Source organism: Felis catus, chromosome A3, assembly GCF_018350175.1.
Source record: "Felis catus isolate Fca126 chromosome A3, F.catus_Fca126_mat1.0, whole genome shotgun sequence".
NCBI classification, from domain to species: domain Eukaryota; kingdom Metazoa; phylum Chordata; class Mammalia; order Carnivora; family Felidae; genus Felis; species Felis catus.
The window spans coordinates 23,552,166-23,569,952 of record NC_058370.1 but is presented as its reverse complement, the minus strand read 5'-3'; the positions used below and the strand labels follow the sequence as shown (position 1 = coordinate 23,569,952).

General features: G+C 36.0%; 1 protein-coding gene across 9 annotated transcripts in view; it reads right to left on the bottom strand.

Moving 5' to 3' along the window:
- Positions 1-1,575: 1,575 nt before the first annotated feature.
- Positions 1,576-17,787, bottom strand: part of RBM39 (RNA binding motif protein 39) — a 30,865-nt gene continuing 14,653 nt past the window's right edge. For 5 of the 9 annotated variants that reach the window (XM_045053694.1, XM_011280872.4, XM_045053690.1 and 2 more), the window contains 9 exons: positions 16,101-16,238; positions 14,910-14,975; positions 12,457-12,661; positions 11,356-11,433; positions 7,612-7,662; positions 5,230-5,311; positions 3,235-3,340; positions 2,644-2,722; positions 1,576-2,554 (listed from right to left, as the gene is read on the bottom strand). In XM_045053694.1, the coding sequence (XP_044909629.1) occupies positions 2,454-2,554; positions 2,644-2,722; positions 3,235-3,340; positions 5,230-5,311; positions 7,612-7,662; positions 11,356-11,433; positions 12,457-12,661; positions 14,910-14,975; positions 16,101-16,238 (906 nt within the window). In that variant the 3' untranslated portion in view covers positions 1,576-2,453. Of the gene's footprint in view, positions 2,555-2,643; positions 2,723-3,234; positions 3,341-5,229; positions 5,312-7,191; positions 7,453-7,611; positions 7,663-11,355; positions 11,434-12,456; positions 12,662-14,909; positions 14,976-16,100; positions 16,239-17,787 lie in introns of those variants that run through there. The other 4 variants (XM_011280873.4, XM_011280875.4, XM_045053692.1 and 1 more) reach the window with 3 other exon arrangements.

Here is a 17,787-nt window from a genome sequence, read left to right as displayed (position 1 = left end):
CATTCTGTCTCTCTCTCAAAAATAAACCTTAAAAAAAAAAATTGTCCTTCAAGGTTTGACTTAATCAGGAAAAGAATGAATCATCCATGGGGAAACAAACTCAAACTATCAGACATTTCTGTAGCTTAACAGCACAAAATTCACATAATTTCCTAACCAGCCATCTGTGAGGATATCAATTGTATAACACTGACCACTGCCCCCAACACTGGGAATTGGTTTCATAAGATAGGTTCCTTGTAATAAGGCCAAGTGTCCTTCACCTACTCCTGCCACACAACCCTTGACAAACTGTGCTTTAAAACCGCACTGCCCCTTGGGGCACCTGAGCGGCTCAGTCGGTTAAATGTCTTGATCTCAAGTTCAAATCCTGCATTGGGCTCAACTCTGAACATGGAACCTACTTTAAAAAAGAATCATTACCCCTCAACGAAAACGGTAATGTTATGACAGACAAATTATTTTGGGGATATTTGGGTGTCCTAAGGACACTCCTGCAGCTGCAACCAAGACACTACACTAACCAGGGTAACTACAGCAGCTAGATTTCCCAGAGTGGGATGTGGTCTCAGGAATGGATTACCTGAAGGATCTCACTTAAATTCATTTGACTACTTTCTGTCCCTCACACTATTACTTGTACATTTCCCTTAACATCGTTTACATCTCATTCTGCAGCAGTGGGCAAATTTTTGCCACCTCTACCACCTATGAGGTTAAATGCCTAAGTTGGCCCAGGTCCCAGAAAGGAATGATAGAACAAACCTGATAGGACATGAATCTAGAATAGAAAACTATGAAGATACTATATTTCAAAAGAACATTGACAGAAGTCTGCCCCAAGGAACAGTGCTGCCTAGAGTTGAAAAATAATTGAATCTTGAAAATTTCCTTTGGATTAAGTAACTGAAGCAATTAAGGGAAGAAATTCTAAGTATCCATCAAAAGGACTGGTAGAAAATCATACCTCCAAACTGATTACTTGGATATCCAACTAAACCTATTAAAACTTGGGCCTTAACACTAACGAATCAATATAGTAGAAAGAAATAAGCAGGTGAAGAAATTGGTACTGGAAAGTAATCATTCCATTTGGGGCAACAACTCAAAGGTTCAAGGTAGATAAACTTGAAACAGTTCAGAATATAATGGTGATGGCTCATTCCAAGTTCAAATTCCTTTATAAAGTAACATGCAGTTAAACCGGGAAATCACTTAAATCTGTTTGAACTTACACCATTTTGTTCAGTGTTTAAATACAGAAACATTTCTCACAAAGACGCCCAGACACAAGAAAGAATTAAGACTACCCAGGTTTAAGGTGTGGGCAGATTTGTTTGGTTTTCTTGATGGAAAATCCCTAAAGTTTTGATGCATTACCCTAAGGAAGTACAGTGCTAAGATGGAGATACGGAGCAATGTAGAGACAACTTGAGGACAACAGTTTCCCCAGACTCTGCACACTATTTTCCCAAAGAAGCAAGTCTTCATTAACTACCAAAAGTCAAAGAAACTAGTATGCTATTTTGAAGTTTCTATGACTTTAAAACATTTCAAAAATGAAGATTTCTTGTGGCCTTTTTAAGAGAATTTTATTTGAGTGGTTCTTACAAAGGTTGTTGCAATATGAAAGTCATTTGTTTGATAGAAATATCAAGCTGTCTTGTCAAACACACTGAAGTAACCCAAAAATATATTTCAGAGCTCACAGAGCTTAAAAAGAGCAAAGATTATATGCAACCAGACAAAACCTATTTCTGCATTTCCTATTTCTTGCTCAGACTGCTTTGCTTACCAGACTGCCACTAAACATTTTGAGGAAATGCAGGGATCATTTTGTTTGGAATCTTAAGACACACCAGAACACATAATATTTACAAAGAAACTTTTACAGATACATTAAATTGAAAAGATACCATCTGGAAATGTAATCTTGAAATCTCCTTTTCTTGCCAATTGATCATGATGCAAGATGAGATGTTAATCATACAGCCCTTTAGCTGTCTTGAATTCCCATACACTAAAAGTGTACTCCAGAAACCTCTGCCAAACCATTAGCCAAATATCAACATTAGTGAAACGTGAAATGTAACTGCTGTGTAAAAAGTTAGGCTTCTGAAACATTAAAAACATAATTACATCCCTGTCTGCCTTTTTACATTAAGCACATTTGTTCCCCCCTAGAGCTATTCCTATAGATCCTTAATGTAATTTTCTACATGTACATTTAAAAGGCAGAACAAGAGAACAGCTTTGTATACAGTGGGATTTGCTAGTTAGGGATAATGAGCACACTGCATTCCTGTTAACATTTTTATTTTTTCAAGGTAACAGGAATTGTATACAAATGACAGTAGACCCTTGCCTCTTTATTTTTATCTAAATAAAAGATAACTCAAGATGAATTCTCAAGAAAGAAAAAAAGCTATGTACATAAGGGACTATATCTTCCTTCATCGTCTACTTGGAACCAGTAGTTGCGTTGCTGTCATAGAATCAGGGAAGAGGTTGTGATAAGTTGGAAGAGGTACATATGCTGCTGTTATCATTTTACCTGTTGAAAGAAACAGATAGGGTTTAAGCATGTTCATTTAAATTACATCCTTCATAATAATCAAGCAGAAAAAAACACACCAAACTCACCAGCAAACCACCTGCCATGCAATGCATTGACAGCAGCAATGGCTGCAGCAATTGATGGGCACTTCACATACACATTGCCCTGAAAGACAACAAAAAAGGTTAAGGGCACGTAGGAAATAACATGAATTTGAATAGGTTTACTCAAGTTGCCTGTAAAAGTAACTAACTGCTCTTCAACCAAATAATTGTTTCATTAGCTAGTATGTACACCTAGAGTTGCATTGAAATCATTTTATCCTCCAAAAGACTTGTTCTACACTTTTTCTCTATCATTTCAAAGCAATTAAACAATGAATCAAGAGGCCAGGATTTCATGGCAAGATTTCAACACTAACCAGCAACACAGCTATAAAATAGCCTAGTCTACTCTTCAATTATTACAAATACACCCTTCTTTTGAAGGGTATATATTTAGTATGTTAAAGTTTCTTTCAGAATTAAAAACTTAAGACTGGGAATATGCCCCGAGTATATGTGAAGGCTAAGTCACAAAATATTAACAACATCTTATATTTATTAAGATCAAAATACCGGAGGCACTTAAAAGGCAGATTAAACTTCTCTTGCTCTAGGGAATAAAGAAAAAAATACCTGAGCTGAATTTTTGTCAACGTAAATATGAATAACTCCTCCATGTTTATTACATTCTTCAATCACATCATCCTTAATCTCTGTATCCCATCCAACTTCTTCTTCTCTGTAAGAAATTATTAAGCTCTATCAGACACCAACCTTGTAAAATGTTACATATGTAGGCTCACCTGTATAAAAATATTTGAAATATGAATTCTTTTATTTAAAAATCATTCATCTTTAGCAGTGTAGTACACTGGAGGAAATAAAAACCAAGATATAAAGAACTGTTTGAAACAAAGCTTATGAACTTAACTCTATCTTTTACATTATTTATTGATCTATATCAATTTATACTTATACCAAATATATACCAAAAATAGAATATACTTATACCAAATGTCTATAATCATTTCACAGATAAAGCCAAAATAAAGAATTTGATGTTACCAAAAGAACACAAGAATGAAGGGCTCCTTCTATGGTAAACCATGATTATAAACAATGCAAACAGCATGATACAAATTACTATTGTATAAACCAATGCTTCATAAAATATGGTTATTAAATCAATTGAACAGGATATCTACATTTACCTTGGAGTGTATTATAAATGATTTATAAAACAAAAGTTTGGACTGATAAATGGAATTCTAATCATTACCTAGGCATTAGGAAAGAGAAATTCCCTTTTTCTCTTTCCCCGCCCCAAGATCAAGAGTCACAAGCTCTACCAACTGAGCCACCAAGGCACCTCAGGAAAGAGAAATTCCTAATTTCCAGCCTGCACTTATCTTTAGGAAGAAAATTTTTGAAGATCCTCTTCTCCTATGTAAGATTAAAATTTCAAAACCAGTAACTGATAAGAGTAAACTAGCAATAGAAATAAACACAAATACAAATATGAACAACCAAAAAAAAGTACAAACAGACTGATAAATACAGAGAACAAAACTGATTGACAGAGGTGAGCAGGGTCCAGGGATGGGTAAAACAGATGAAGGGGAGTGGGAAATACAGGTTTTCAGTTATGGAATAAGTCAACAGGGACGAAAAGTACAGGATAGGAAATATAGTCAACGGTACTGTAATAGAAGTGTATGTTGACAGATCTACACCTTTGGTGAACATAAGGTACAGAGCTGAAGAACAACTATCTTATGAGCCTGTAACTAATGTAACACATTATGTATAAACTGCAATTAAAAAATAAACACTGATACAAAATATCATATAAAATTACTTAGATGTAATTGGAAAATAAAACCTACATACCTTTCAATTCAATTCCAACCTTACAAACACACCCAAAGGAATTAGCAATATAAAAGTTGGCATTAAAATACCCCAAAAGGATCAAAATCGTTATATTATTTCAACTACGAAATATACTGAAACATCATAAAAGTTAACTTAGGAAAACGGAATATTGGGGCGCCTTGGAGGCTCAGTTGGTTAAACATCTGACTCTTGGTTTTGGCTTAAGTCATGATCTTGCACTTTATGGTTTTGAGCCCCATGTCGGGCTCTGCGCCTACACCAAGAAGCCTGCTTGGGATTCTCTTTCTTCTCTCTCTGCCCCTCTCCTGTGTACGCACTGTTTGGTCTCTCAAAATAAAAACTTTTTTTAAAAGCTGAATACTAAACATTTCACAGTACAGCTGACTACCGAACAACATAGGTTTGAACTGCATGGGTCCTAACTCATATATGAATTTTTCTGAGAAAATACAATACAGTACTATAAATGTAATTTCTCTTTCTTAGGCTTTTCTTTTCTTTAGCTTATTGTAAGAATGCACTATATAAGACTTACACAAAACATGTGTTATCAACTTTGGGTTACTATAAGGCTTTTAGTCAACATTAGGCTGTTAGTAAACTTTTGGCAGATTCAGAAGTTACACCTGGATTTCGACTGTGCGGGCAGTTATCAGTGCCTTCTAATCCTTGCAACTGTTGAGTTGTCAATTGTATATACCATTTTCAACTTGACCAAAGTATATTACTTACGTTTGAGGGTTAAACATGTTAGAGAGTTGAAAACACTGTGTTGCAAGAGGCTGGACAGAGGCAGCTGCAGCTAAAGCTGAAGCTAAAAAAAAACAAAAAAACAAAAAAACAAAACAAAAAAAAAAAAAGAGAGAGAGAGAAATAAATTAGTTTCTTGGAAAATGCATGAGAATATCCCTAATGAATAAAACAAAACCAAGAAACACCAACTTTGAAACTAGGATAGTCAGTCACTTCACTAATTTACTTAATAATACTATCAAAATGTGGAACAGTACCCAATTTGAGTTGCCAGAATCGGGGGCAACCTAACATTTGAAATACCCAATCTTGAGTTGGAAAATTTTTTATTTTTAGAACGGAAATCTTAGGTGTAATCAAAATCCGTTCACTTAGATGAAGATCCATAGAAACCAATCCAGAAAGGTAAAGGATAAAGGTAAAGGATTGATTCTGTAGAACTGCTGGAGTTTATTCCCCAAGAAGCAGGGGATGATGAAAATGCAGCCTTTAAAATGCCAAATAAATCTATACCCTTTTGTATTCCTTAGGTTTCTGCCCATAATAGTTATATATTTCCTTTCAAATGAAACATTATAAAAGGATTGTTTAAAAATAAGAGGCACAAAACAATCCAACCATTTAAAATCTAATATCCCAGAAATATAAACCCTATTACTAAATCAAATGAGGGTTTTAGTAGGCTCCATGCTCAATGTGGGGCTTAAACTCACAACCCTTAGCTCAAGGCCAGAGATCAAGAGTTGTACAACTTCACCAACTAAGCCACCCAGTCACCCCTCAAATGAGAATTTTTTTAATGATTAGGTCTGTTATAGCACAATAAACACTAAAAGTAGCATATTATCTATAATGTTCACTATTAAAAAAGAAAAACTACTGGACACTAATATCCAGGAAGAACATTTAAAACTCACACTGGTTTGAAGTTTCAAGTGAGCACTGTCAAGACAGGTGCCCCATTGCTTTTATGATATTCGCAAACATTACCAGTAGCTGTTACAGAACTCACCGTAATCATTATATTTGACCAAATTTCATTCCAATATATAACAACAAACAAAGCTAAGGATAAAACAGCGCATTAGAAATTAGGGTAATTAAAACGAACAATCACCTGAGAAGTATGAGAAATTATTTCACTGAATAGAACTTAGGGCCATGCATGAAATGCATCATTAAAGATTATTATTTTTGATAATTACAAGTGCTCTTTGCTCCTTTATTACTTATTTTTCTTTCAAGAAGCTTCATATTAAAATAAATAAGCTAAAACAGCTCACAAATGTCAAATTCTATTCAGAAAAGTTACAGATGTAACCATGCTTATGTGACAATGAAGATAGAAATGAGGCCCACTGTGTACCTGTACCATAAACAAATGGAAGTACTCTTGGAAATAAACACTAGGTCATTTATAAAACTGAAGAGTACTTTGTTTTCCATTTTCTCAAATGAAGTATATTATGAATACTGAAAAATATTTAGAAAATATATGATAGAAACATTCCAGCTCAATCTAGATGAATGCAAACACAATGAATTCAGCATAGAAATCTAATAGAAAAATTCACTAGTTCTACTTTTTAAAATCTGTACACTCCTGAAACAAATATTGCACTGTATATTAAATAATATTTAAAGTTAAAAATAGTAATAAAATCTGTTAAAAAAAAGGTGAGTGCAAATGTCTCACTTGCTGGAAAAGAATTAAAATATACATTTAATTCCTACCAAGGAACATGGTAGACCTTTTTCCATAAAGAATCATTCTCCAAAATAACTCGTAAATACAACCTATGAAAGATGGATACCGATTTTGCTCAGAAGTGAAATGCTCTAACAAATAGCAGAGATTTACTTGATAATCGAAACAAGAAAAAATACCCTACTTTAGAAATAATTTCAGCTCTTTGAAATATGCATGCAATTTAGTTCTGGATAATTGTCTCATTGCTTGGCACTATTAATACAAATCATTAATATTAGAGTCCTTGACCTTATGTTAAGTTCAGACTCCTTAAAGATTTGTGTACTGAAACAATAAATTCTGTTTTCCAACTTTTAATTATACAAAACTAGTAACAGGAACACAAAGATAAGCATATAAGGCTAAAAATAATTCTAAGCAGACTAAAGCAAAAAATACAGACATTTTCATTTTCTTTATCCATGGAATTGTAATGATTCGGATTAGCCCAACTGAAATACACATTAAACAGATGGGAATTTTATGTCATTCTCTAAAAACTGAATCCAAAATACAAAATGTAACAAATGATATATTAAATATAAACAAACAACTATGTCTGGCTGCTACATTAACATCTATTTCAAAGACAAATAAAAAGCTCAACTCACCTTCAGTCTGTTGAGAAAGTCTTGTTTGCAAATCTATAACAAAAGAGAATTCTACAGCTCAGTGCAGGAACAATGAAGAGCCTCAACTAACAGGGTAAATGTCAGGAAAGTATTAATAAAAGAGGACTACAGTAGCAGGGTTTATCAAAATAAACTTATAGTAAAACCTGGCAGCCAAACCTCCTTCCCCATTCCTCATTGACAAGGCTTTGGGGCCTTTTTCTTTCCTCCTATGCTGGGAAACTTACTTATGCCTCTTTCTTCCTACTCCTACTACTCTACCAAATCTCCAATGAATTCCACTATACTACTCTTCATATGGGAATAATGGGAAATGGGGAAAGGGAAGCACACCAGTCAGAAAATACATGAAAACCCTGATCTTGAGAATTCAATTCCAAGTACTTGGGATATTTAGCCCAGAAAGTGACAGTTTAATTATGTCTGGTTTTCTGGCTTAGTCTGCAAACTTAATGAAGCAGGAATAAATTCTAACCAAGTTTACTATCATCTACGAAATACAAGACAAATTTAATCATCTAGTCACTATTAAAAATAAACAGAATGGGGATTTTTACCAGTGTATTTTCTCATATAATGATTAAATTCTCCATTGGAAGGTAAGTTATTAGAAAGCTGCTAGACAGTAAATCTAATCTAAATAACAAAATGGTATTGTGTTGTAAAGCTATCTTGAAGCTTAAAAGTTTTAATACACAACATAAGAACTGTTCAGATACAGCAACCTAATTTTCATTAACATGTGATTCAATTGCACCACTTCATCTGGGTTTCTTGCTGAGTACAGAAAAACTTAAAAATGGACAAAAATGGGTGGGGGGGGGGTTGGGAGGCTCAGTCGGTTAAGCATCCGACTTTTGGATTCAGCTCAGATCAAGATCCTGTGGTTTCAGGAGTTCAAGCCCCCAATTAGCCTCTGAACTGGCAGCAGGGAACCTGCTTGGGATTCTCTCTCTATGCCCCTCCCCACTCGCACTCTCTCTCAATATAGGGGGAAAAATGGGCAAAAATGGGGGGGGGTCTAGCTGGCTCCATCAGTGGAGTGGGTGACTCTTGAACTCAGGGTTGAGTTTGTGGCCCACACTGGGTATAATGATTACTTAGAAGTAAAAATTTAAAAAGCTGGGGGGGGGGGGGGGGGGATAAGAGAGAATCTGCAGCCCAAGTTATACTGGGATCTTAAAAATACCTGGGTCCTAGGTGCTCAAAATTGGGACCTCAAGGAGTTTAAGTATCTGGTTTATACTGAAGGAACTTGAAGACATGACCATAGGAACAGTGTCAAACAAAACACACAATGTCTTTTATCCCCCCTATAATGGGAAAAAATATGTAATCACAAATCCATGCTATGGGGCGCCTGGCTGCTCTGTCAGAAGACCATGTAACTCTTGATCTCTGAGACGTGAGTTCAAGGCTCACGTTGGGTATAGAGATTACTTAAGTATTTGAAAAAGAGGGGAGCCTGGGTGGCTCAGTTGGTTGAGCATCCGACTTCAGCTCAGGTAATGATCTCCCAGTTCATGAGTCAGACCCTGCACAGGCCTTTGTGCTGACAGCTCAGAGCCTGGAGGCTGCTTAGGATTCTGTCTCTGCCTCTCTCTCAAAAATAAGCAAAGGTTAAAAGATAAATACATACATACACACACATACACAAAGAAGCCCATGCTATTTTAAGTGTATGTAAATCCCTATCAAAAGGTCAAAAATCACTTTTAAGATCATTTGTGGTAAGTTAGTAAACAAGGCACGGGTTTCATAAAGTTAAGGATTCCCATCTTAGAAACAACTAATTGTTAAACTTTCAAATAAGATCCTGGATAGAGTGCTGACTCACCCTTGGTTTCAAAGAGCAGTCTAAAGAGCTTAGGGGAAAGGGCTTTAGACACATTAACACTCAGCAATTTATTTAATTTCAACAAGAAATGTGTAAGGTTTTAATGATGACTATCTGGAGAAAAATACCAAATTATGTAAACATTTACCTAAAACTTGAGTGTTAATTACTAATTTGGTATATGTAAGTTAAAGACAGAATCAAACTTGATAATCATCTCAATCAACAAAAAGGGGGAGGGTAACAAATACAGCTAAGTGGCTTTTTTAACCAATCCATATGGATATTTATAGTTTTAATTGATCACAATCAGCCCACCTTAATATAAATCGCACAGTAAGTGTGCTCATAATTCCATGTATCGAGAAATAATGGCAAGGAATAGCAATGATGTTAACTTTTGAAAATCTTCAGTTAGGTTACGATATTATTTATGAAGAACATAGAATCAACATATTTGATACTGCATCCAGGTTATTACGTAAGAATGTTTAGAAATGAATCATATGCATTAAATCCCGGAAGACAACGTATAAACCTTCACTAGCCTCTAATGAAACACTTAGAATATGGTAAACAATCAAGCATTTTCTAAATTATTAAAGAATGACCTGAACAATGAGAAGCAATATAAAAATAGTTTTCAGATTAAAGAGTAATTTTCAAACCATAGACTGGGTTACATTTCTGGAAGGGATGGGTTCTCCTTTAATGTCTCTGATTACACCAAGTGGCATGCTAGGCCTCTTTCACTCAAGAAATTGTCTAATACTTGTTTATAAAGTCTAAACAACTTAGTGATCCCCGAGGGAGTTAACCAGTGACTCAAAATACAGAAATGCGTTAATGTTTGTAATTTTTCTTCACGTAAGGACAACGTTGGTAGGGTTTTGTCAGAAATTTTATAGAGCACCTATCAGATTTCAAAATAAATAACAATCTGGCAGGAGATACACAAAAGGCAGACTTTCTAAAGGTACTTAAACTTGTGGACATCTACTAAACAGGAAAACACTGAAAAATCCCTTCTCTCTTAATACCAAGTATAATAGAAAAGCAAAAATAATCCTCTCCTTTAATTAATGATCTTTTGATTTAAACGGAAATCATGAATCAACTACATGGCCTTTTGAAGTGTATTTAGATGCAGTACTGTGGTCTTACTCTTACCTCTACTTCACTGGGGAGATCAAAGGACCAATTCATAATACAAAGTGCTATACTTTCTTAGGATATAAATGTGTTCTTTTTAGATGCCCTAAGATAGCAAGGTCTTCCAACACTTCAAAATTAAATGCTATCCTAGCTCATGGATTTGGGTTAGCATCAAGGTTTATAAAAGCAAATCTGAGGTACTTAAGCCATAAAGAAAGAAAAAGAAGGTTTCATAACCTGAACTCTTTGTCACATAACTGTAATAAAACCACTCTTCTTTTCTTGCCCTCTTCGGAAGCTATTACCCTAACTCATTATCTCAAAATTGTATGTACTTTTTAAAGGAAAGCAGTTTTCTTTGCACTCTTGATACTGAAATTATTTTACATACAGCTTGATTTAAAGGCCTCTGATAGTTTTCTAAACTCAAACATTACAAAGAAACTTTTTTGAAACAATATAAACTTGCTGGTGTTCAAGAAAAGTCACATTTTAAAAAGTGTAATTTCTAGGCAATTTCAAACTAAAAATTGGTAGGTAGGGTACAAAAAAATGCCCTAACAGCCTGTTATGATTACTGAATAATTCTCTCCATTTCCTTGAAATTTATAGGCTAAAAGTACTTGATGAATTGAATTCTCAGTAAGTCCTTTTAAATGCGAAAATTTGGCAAATTTTCGAATTAGGTGAAAAAAACAATGATTTCAAATTAGAAAAGATTCAATTCCTACCTGCCACAGCACCAAATGCCAAAGAGCCGCTCATTTGTAGAGCCTGCTGTGCTGCTGGTGGGATCTGCAAACCTGTACCTGTGTAAAAGAACAGATCTTGAAGTCTTTATGTTAAGGGAAGAAAAACACAGTTTTCCAGGTACTCACTACTACCAAAATCACTTCACTAGAAGTATTTACAAGCAGGGGTAACTGGGTGGCTCAGTGGGTAAGTGACTGGACTCAATTCATGATCTCCAGGTTCTTGAGTTCAAGCCCTACATCTGGCTCCACACTGGCAGTGTGCGCAACCCTGCTTAGGATTCTTGCTCTCTCCTCTCTCTGTCCCTTCCCTGCTCATGCTTTTTTTGCTCCTTCAAAAGCAAAATTTGGAAGGGGTGGGGGGAAGCCTGGGTGGCTCAGTCGGTTAAGCGTCTAAGTTTGACTCAGGTCATGATCTCACAGCTTGGGAGTTCAAGCCCTGCACTGGGCTCTGTGCTGACAGCTCAGAGCCTGGAGCCTGCCTGATTGTGTCTCCCTCTCTCTGTCTCAAAAATAAACCAACATTAAAAAATATTTTTAATTAAAAAAAAAAAAGCATTTACAAGAAAAACATAGTATGATAGCTGCCACTACATTTATTAAGTATGAGGATATGATAATCATACGAAAGCAAAAGGATGGGGTGCCTGGGTGGCTCAGATGGTTGAACATCCGACTTCGGTTAGGTCATATCTCACAGCTTATGGGTTTGGGCCCTGTGTTGAGCTCTGTGCTGATAGCTCAGAGCCTGGAGCCTGCTTCTGATTCTGTGTCTCCCTCTCTCTCTCTGCCCTTCCCCTATGTGTACTCTCTCAAAAAAAAAAAAAAAAAAAAAGGCAGCAAGCAAAAAAAATTATATAATGTATGCTATGGTTCTCAAAAGGCACCACCATAAAGTGGATTCCATTAGAAATTTTAAGGCAATAACTTCACCTATAAAACTATATACACCACTCAAGAATAGATAATAAGCTTGACCCCAAAATAAGAAAAATATTTTTTCACTTATCAGTCTGTGTGGGTTACCTTTTTCATTACTATCCCAACAATAAATCATTCACAACACTAGGAAAAACTTACCCTCTGCGAGTCTTGCCATTAATTGGAGACGACCAGTTGTTCCCAAGTCAATTCCAGTCCTTTCCAGTTCATCACTGTCCAAAAATGAGCTAGCACTGGAAGCATCAGTACGTTCAGTAACATGACCAACTTTCATTGGCCTCCCTGCTAGTTCAAATCCATTAAGTTGTTCCAAAGCCTTCTTGGCACATTCTGAATCGGAAAACTATATAATTGAGAGGGGGATTAAAAAGTCCTGTATGTAAGTTCGCATATATACCAAAGGTAAAGAAATGCTTATTAACTCTAGTATATTTAATAATCACACAACTGAATAGGCAATAAAATATAAATTTCTAACTTTAATTAACATAATCTATATGATCAAACCACAAGCTCATGCAAATCAGTTTTGTTGATGTGATGGTTTCAACTCCAAGAAATTACCATGTAACGGCACCTATCCTTGGAAATAAAGAATCTTAGTAACAAAACGTGTGAAGTTATTTTTCAAACTTCAAATTTTAATGTGCCGAGACAAACACGGTGCTATCTTCTCTTTATAAAAAGAACTATTTAGAAAAATTAAAACATCACTCAAATGTTATTTAAAAAAAAAAAAAATCCTGTGTCATTTTATTGCCAATAACATCATGAAAACTCTTAATTCCCAGGATGCAAACACAAACTGATTTGCACTCTATATTTCACTTAATGGAAGAAAAATATACTCTCATGAATTCCATACCTTAATATTTTACCAGTATGTTGCAAAATAATTTTTTTTCTCTTTTATCAAGACAGGAAGAAATAATGGAGAGTCACAAAACAGAAAACATTTACCAATACACAGCACCATATAAATTTACGTAATCTAGCTTTGTACCAGATCTTAGTAAATGGTATATGTATAGTTGATAAAAACTTTTTGAGGAGCACCTGGGTGGCTCAGTTGGTTAAGCATCAGACTTCAGCTCAGGTCAAGATATCATGGCTTGAAGTTTGAGCCCTGCATTGGGCTGTGTGTGGACAGCTCAGAGCCTGGAGCTGCCTCAGACTCTGTGTCTCCCTCTCTCTCTCTGCCCACCACCCCACAACTGGCATTTGGTCTCTGTCTCAAATATAAACATTAAAACAATTTTTTTTAATAATAATAGGCCTGCATGTTTTATCTGACATTTAGTAAGATTTCTATGAAAATTGTGCCTGGCCACTAACCGAATATTCAAGCACCAAACCTATCACATAAAAAAAAAAATATTTTAGGGAACACATGATGAAATACTCAATTTAGTAGAAGTGACACATAAAATGTCTTGGCCACACACAGAGGAAAATAACCACACTAATGTTATTAGAAGCAAAATAAAAAATTAGTTTAAAAAAAGTGACTTGGGGCGCCTGGGTGGCTCGGTAGGTTAAGCGTCCAACTTCGGCTCAGGTCATGATCTCACGGTCCGTGAGTTTGAGCCCCGCGTCGGGCTCTGTGCTGACAGCTCAGAGCCTGGAGCCTGTTTCAGATTCTGTGTTTCCCCCTCTCTCTGCCCCTCCCCTGTTCATGCTCTGTCTCAAAAATAAATAAATGTTAAAAAAAAAATTTTTTTAAGTGACTGAACAGCTATAATTTATAAGTAAACTTTTCTCCTTTCACTAATACATATTGAGAAAGATAAAATCCCAATTACCAAAACTTTATCACTAAAAAACATTTAAATTTTACTGAAATTTGAACACAATACAATTATAATTTCTTGATTAGAATTCAGACCTATTTGTATTTTAAAAAATTTTTTCAGGGTGCCTGGGTGGCTCAGTCGGTTAAGCATCCAACCTCAGCTCCAGTCTTGATCTCACTCATAGTCCATGTGTTTGAGACCTGCATCAGGCTCTGTGCCTCCCTCTCTCTCTCTGCCCCTCCCCTGTGCTCAAGCTCTGTCTCTCTTTCAAAAACAAATAAACCTTAAAAAAAACTTTTTCGTTTTTGTTTTTGTTTTTTTTTTTTTTTTTGCAATAGCAGCTATGGTGCCAATTCACATTTGCTCTAGAAATAGTTTCCAGAACCTCCTGAAGATATATGATGATGTAATTGAATTACATTGGGAAATACAGAAGAGAATTTACTTTTAAAGGGGCCCCTCCATTCAATTATCCCAAGTGCCACATCAAAACTCTATTCTCATCAGGGAATGGGCTATGCTGGTTAACCACAAACCCTTATAATAAAACAATTCTGATCATGGTTTTGAGGTGATGACACACAAAAAGAATTTTAAGTAAAACAGAATTTCAAGAGACTTTCATTAAACTCACAAAAACACGTAATAAAACGTACTAAGAAACTGAACTCATAATGGTATCATAAACTTCAATGACACAGAGATCTAGCTATGGAAATTAATGACCATATACAGAATAGGAAACTGGCTAAACATCAACATTTGGTAAACATGATGTTAATCATGGTAATTGCTTACCGTAATAAAACCATATCCCTTAGATCGACCTGTTTCACTATCCATCATGAGTTGGATACTTTCAATCTAAAAATGAAAATCAGGATTATTATTGAAGCAAAAAGGAGGAAACAAAAGCATTTTATTCCTTGAAACATGATTTTTTTAAAAAAATCTCATCCGGGGAGCCTGGGTGGCTCAGTCGGTTAAGTGTCTGACTTCAGCTCATATCATGATCTCGCAGTTTGTGGGTTCGAGTCCCGCCTCAGGCTTTATGCTGACAGCACAGAGCCGGGAGCCCATTTAGGATTCTGTGTCTCCCTCCCACACTCACGCTCTGTCTCTGCTTCAAAACTAAACAAACGTTAAAAAAAATTCCTCTTTAATAAAAAAAAACTCATCCAGGGGCGCATGGATGGCTCATTCAGTTAATCATTCGACTCTTGAGTTTCAGCTCAGGTTATGACCTCACAGTTTCATGAGTTTGAGCCCATCAGGCTCTGCACTACTAGTTGAGAGCCTGCTCTGAGACTCACTCTCTCCTTCTCCTTCTCTGTCCCTCCCTCCCTCACTCTCTCAAATTAAATAAACTTAAAAAAAAAAAAAAAAAAAAAGTCCTCCCCACCCCGGAACTGAGGGGCTCCTGGGTGGCTCAGTCTGTTGAACAACTATTGATTTTGCCTTAGGCCATCATCCCAGGTCAAGGGATTGAGCCCTGTGTCAGGCTCAAAGCTGGGTGAGAAGCCTGCTTAAGATTTTCTCTCTCTCCCTGTTCTGTTTGTGCTCTCTCTCAGATTTAGGAAAGAAAAAAAACTTTTTTTTGAAAATACATCACAACCCCTCATTTCCACCAAAATATCTTCTAAAAGCCTAGAAACGTCCCAAACAAGAAGTTATGCACTGTGGAACGGGGGGGGGGGGGGGGGGGGGGGGGGGGGGGGGAATATGATCTTATTCTTTTGCCTCAAAAACAAACCACTAAAAACCAAAGTTCCTTTGTAAACCTACAATCAGGTATTAGAAATAATTAACAATTTGCTTCCTTTCCACCATTATGCTAAAAACACCAAACATTAATTCTCAGTGACACCACACATGATAAATTGCCCAAGATGCTGGAATAACTAAACTCAACACTGAAATGTAGTTGATCACTGCACAACTGTGAATACATGAAAAGGCAATGAATTGTATGAAGATACTGGGACTTACCCTTCCAAAAGGCTCAAAGATCCCCCGAAGCATATCTTCAGTTATGTTAAAGTGTAATGAGCCCACATAAAGCCTCATAGGTCCAGCACTTCCCTTTTGTAGATTGTTTGCCATTGCTGCAGCTCTGTTTTTTTCTGCCTACAAGTTGGACAGGACAAAATGCACATCACGCAGCACTAATTCAAATCATTTCAATCAAAATAAAATCCCATTCACTTTAGATTTGCTTAATGACAAGTGATGTCAAAGGATAGTGATGACATCATGCTAAGGTGAGTCATACACAGAAGTATAAATATCATATGATTCCACTTACATGCTACTGCAATTAACGGCGCAGTGTTCACATTAATTTTAAGAATATGGTTTAAATGCCCAATTTCTAAACAAAAACTGTAATATTCAAGAAGTTGTTTTTTTTTTTCAACGTTTATTTATTTTTGGGACAGAGAGAGACAGAGCATGAACGGGGGAGGGTCAGAGAGAGAGGGAGACACAGAATCGGAAACAGGCTCCAGGCTCTGAGCCATCAGCCCAGAGCCCGACGCGGGGCTCGAACTCACGGACCGCGAGATCGTGACCTGGCTGAAGTCGGACGCTTAACCGACTGCGCCACCCAGGCGCCCCATTCAAGAAGTTTTAAAACAAGTTTTAAGCCCCTATACAAGACATATACAAACCAACTATATACTGTATTTCCTATGTAAGTTGAAATCAGTTCTAAAAGTACACTCTATCATCTAAATTAGATGCATGCTGACACCAAACGTGCTAAATGTGGGAAATAAGACTTTCCTAGAATTTAGGTAAATACATTAATTATTCATTAAAATTGATGCACTCTCAAAATCGCTATTACTCAAAGTACAGTACACCAACTGGCTGGCTGTCATAAAGAGCATTTGTCAATATAAAATCCAATCAAGCAAACCATTCAGTTTAGCTGTCATTTTTTCTAAAGGAAGTCTTTCTCAAAGGTAATGATTATCAATTTATACTCTAACACATGTTCCTTTTCTTATTAATAAACTGGGGCACCATGAGCAGTAAATATCCCAAAGGAAGCTTAAAAGTTAAATGAATTCAAAACCTCATTTAATTTGAGGATTCTCAGCCCTCTGTCTACATGCTATTAAGTTTGTCCTTCATTACGGGAAATCAAGGAATTACTTTTACCCATTTCCCAATAATTGCCTATTTTTTTAAACAGACATTCAAGTGATAAATACCCACTATCAAGTTACTTCTAAAACATTAAATAGGATCTATTATTGCCTTTTAGATATGACGTAAGTGAATAACTTAGTTACATACAACTTATTAGCAGTGAAACTGGATGGAATTTCATGTCAGATCTGGTTCCAAGGCTAGTGCCTTTTTTACTTATTTTATAAATAAAATCATTGAAGTTGATGAAGTAACTGTATTATTTGGGAGTTCCAGAGTATTAACTTCAGTGGTTCGAAAAGCAACCAACAGGACTTATTTTTTTTAACACAGCTTTTATATTGCTCAAAATATTTAATTTTTTTTCAGTGTTTATTTTTGAGAGACAGGGACAGAGAGTGAGCAGGGGAGTGGCAGAGAAAGAGGGAGACAGAATCTGAAGCAGGCTCTACGATCTGAGCTGTCAGCACAGAGCCCAACACAGGGCTCGAACTCACGAACCGTGAGATCATGACTTGAA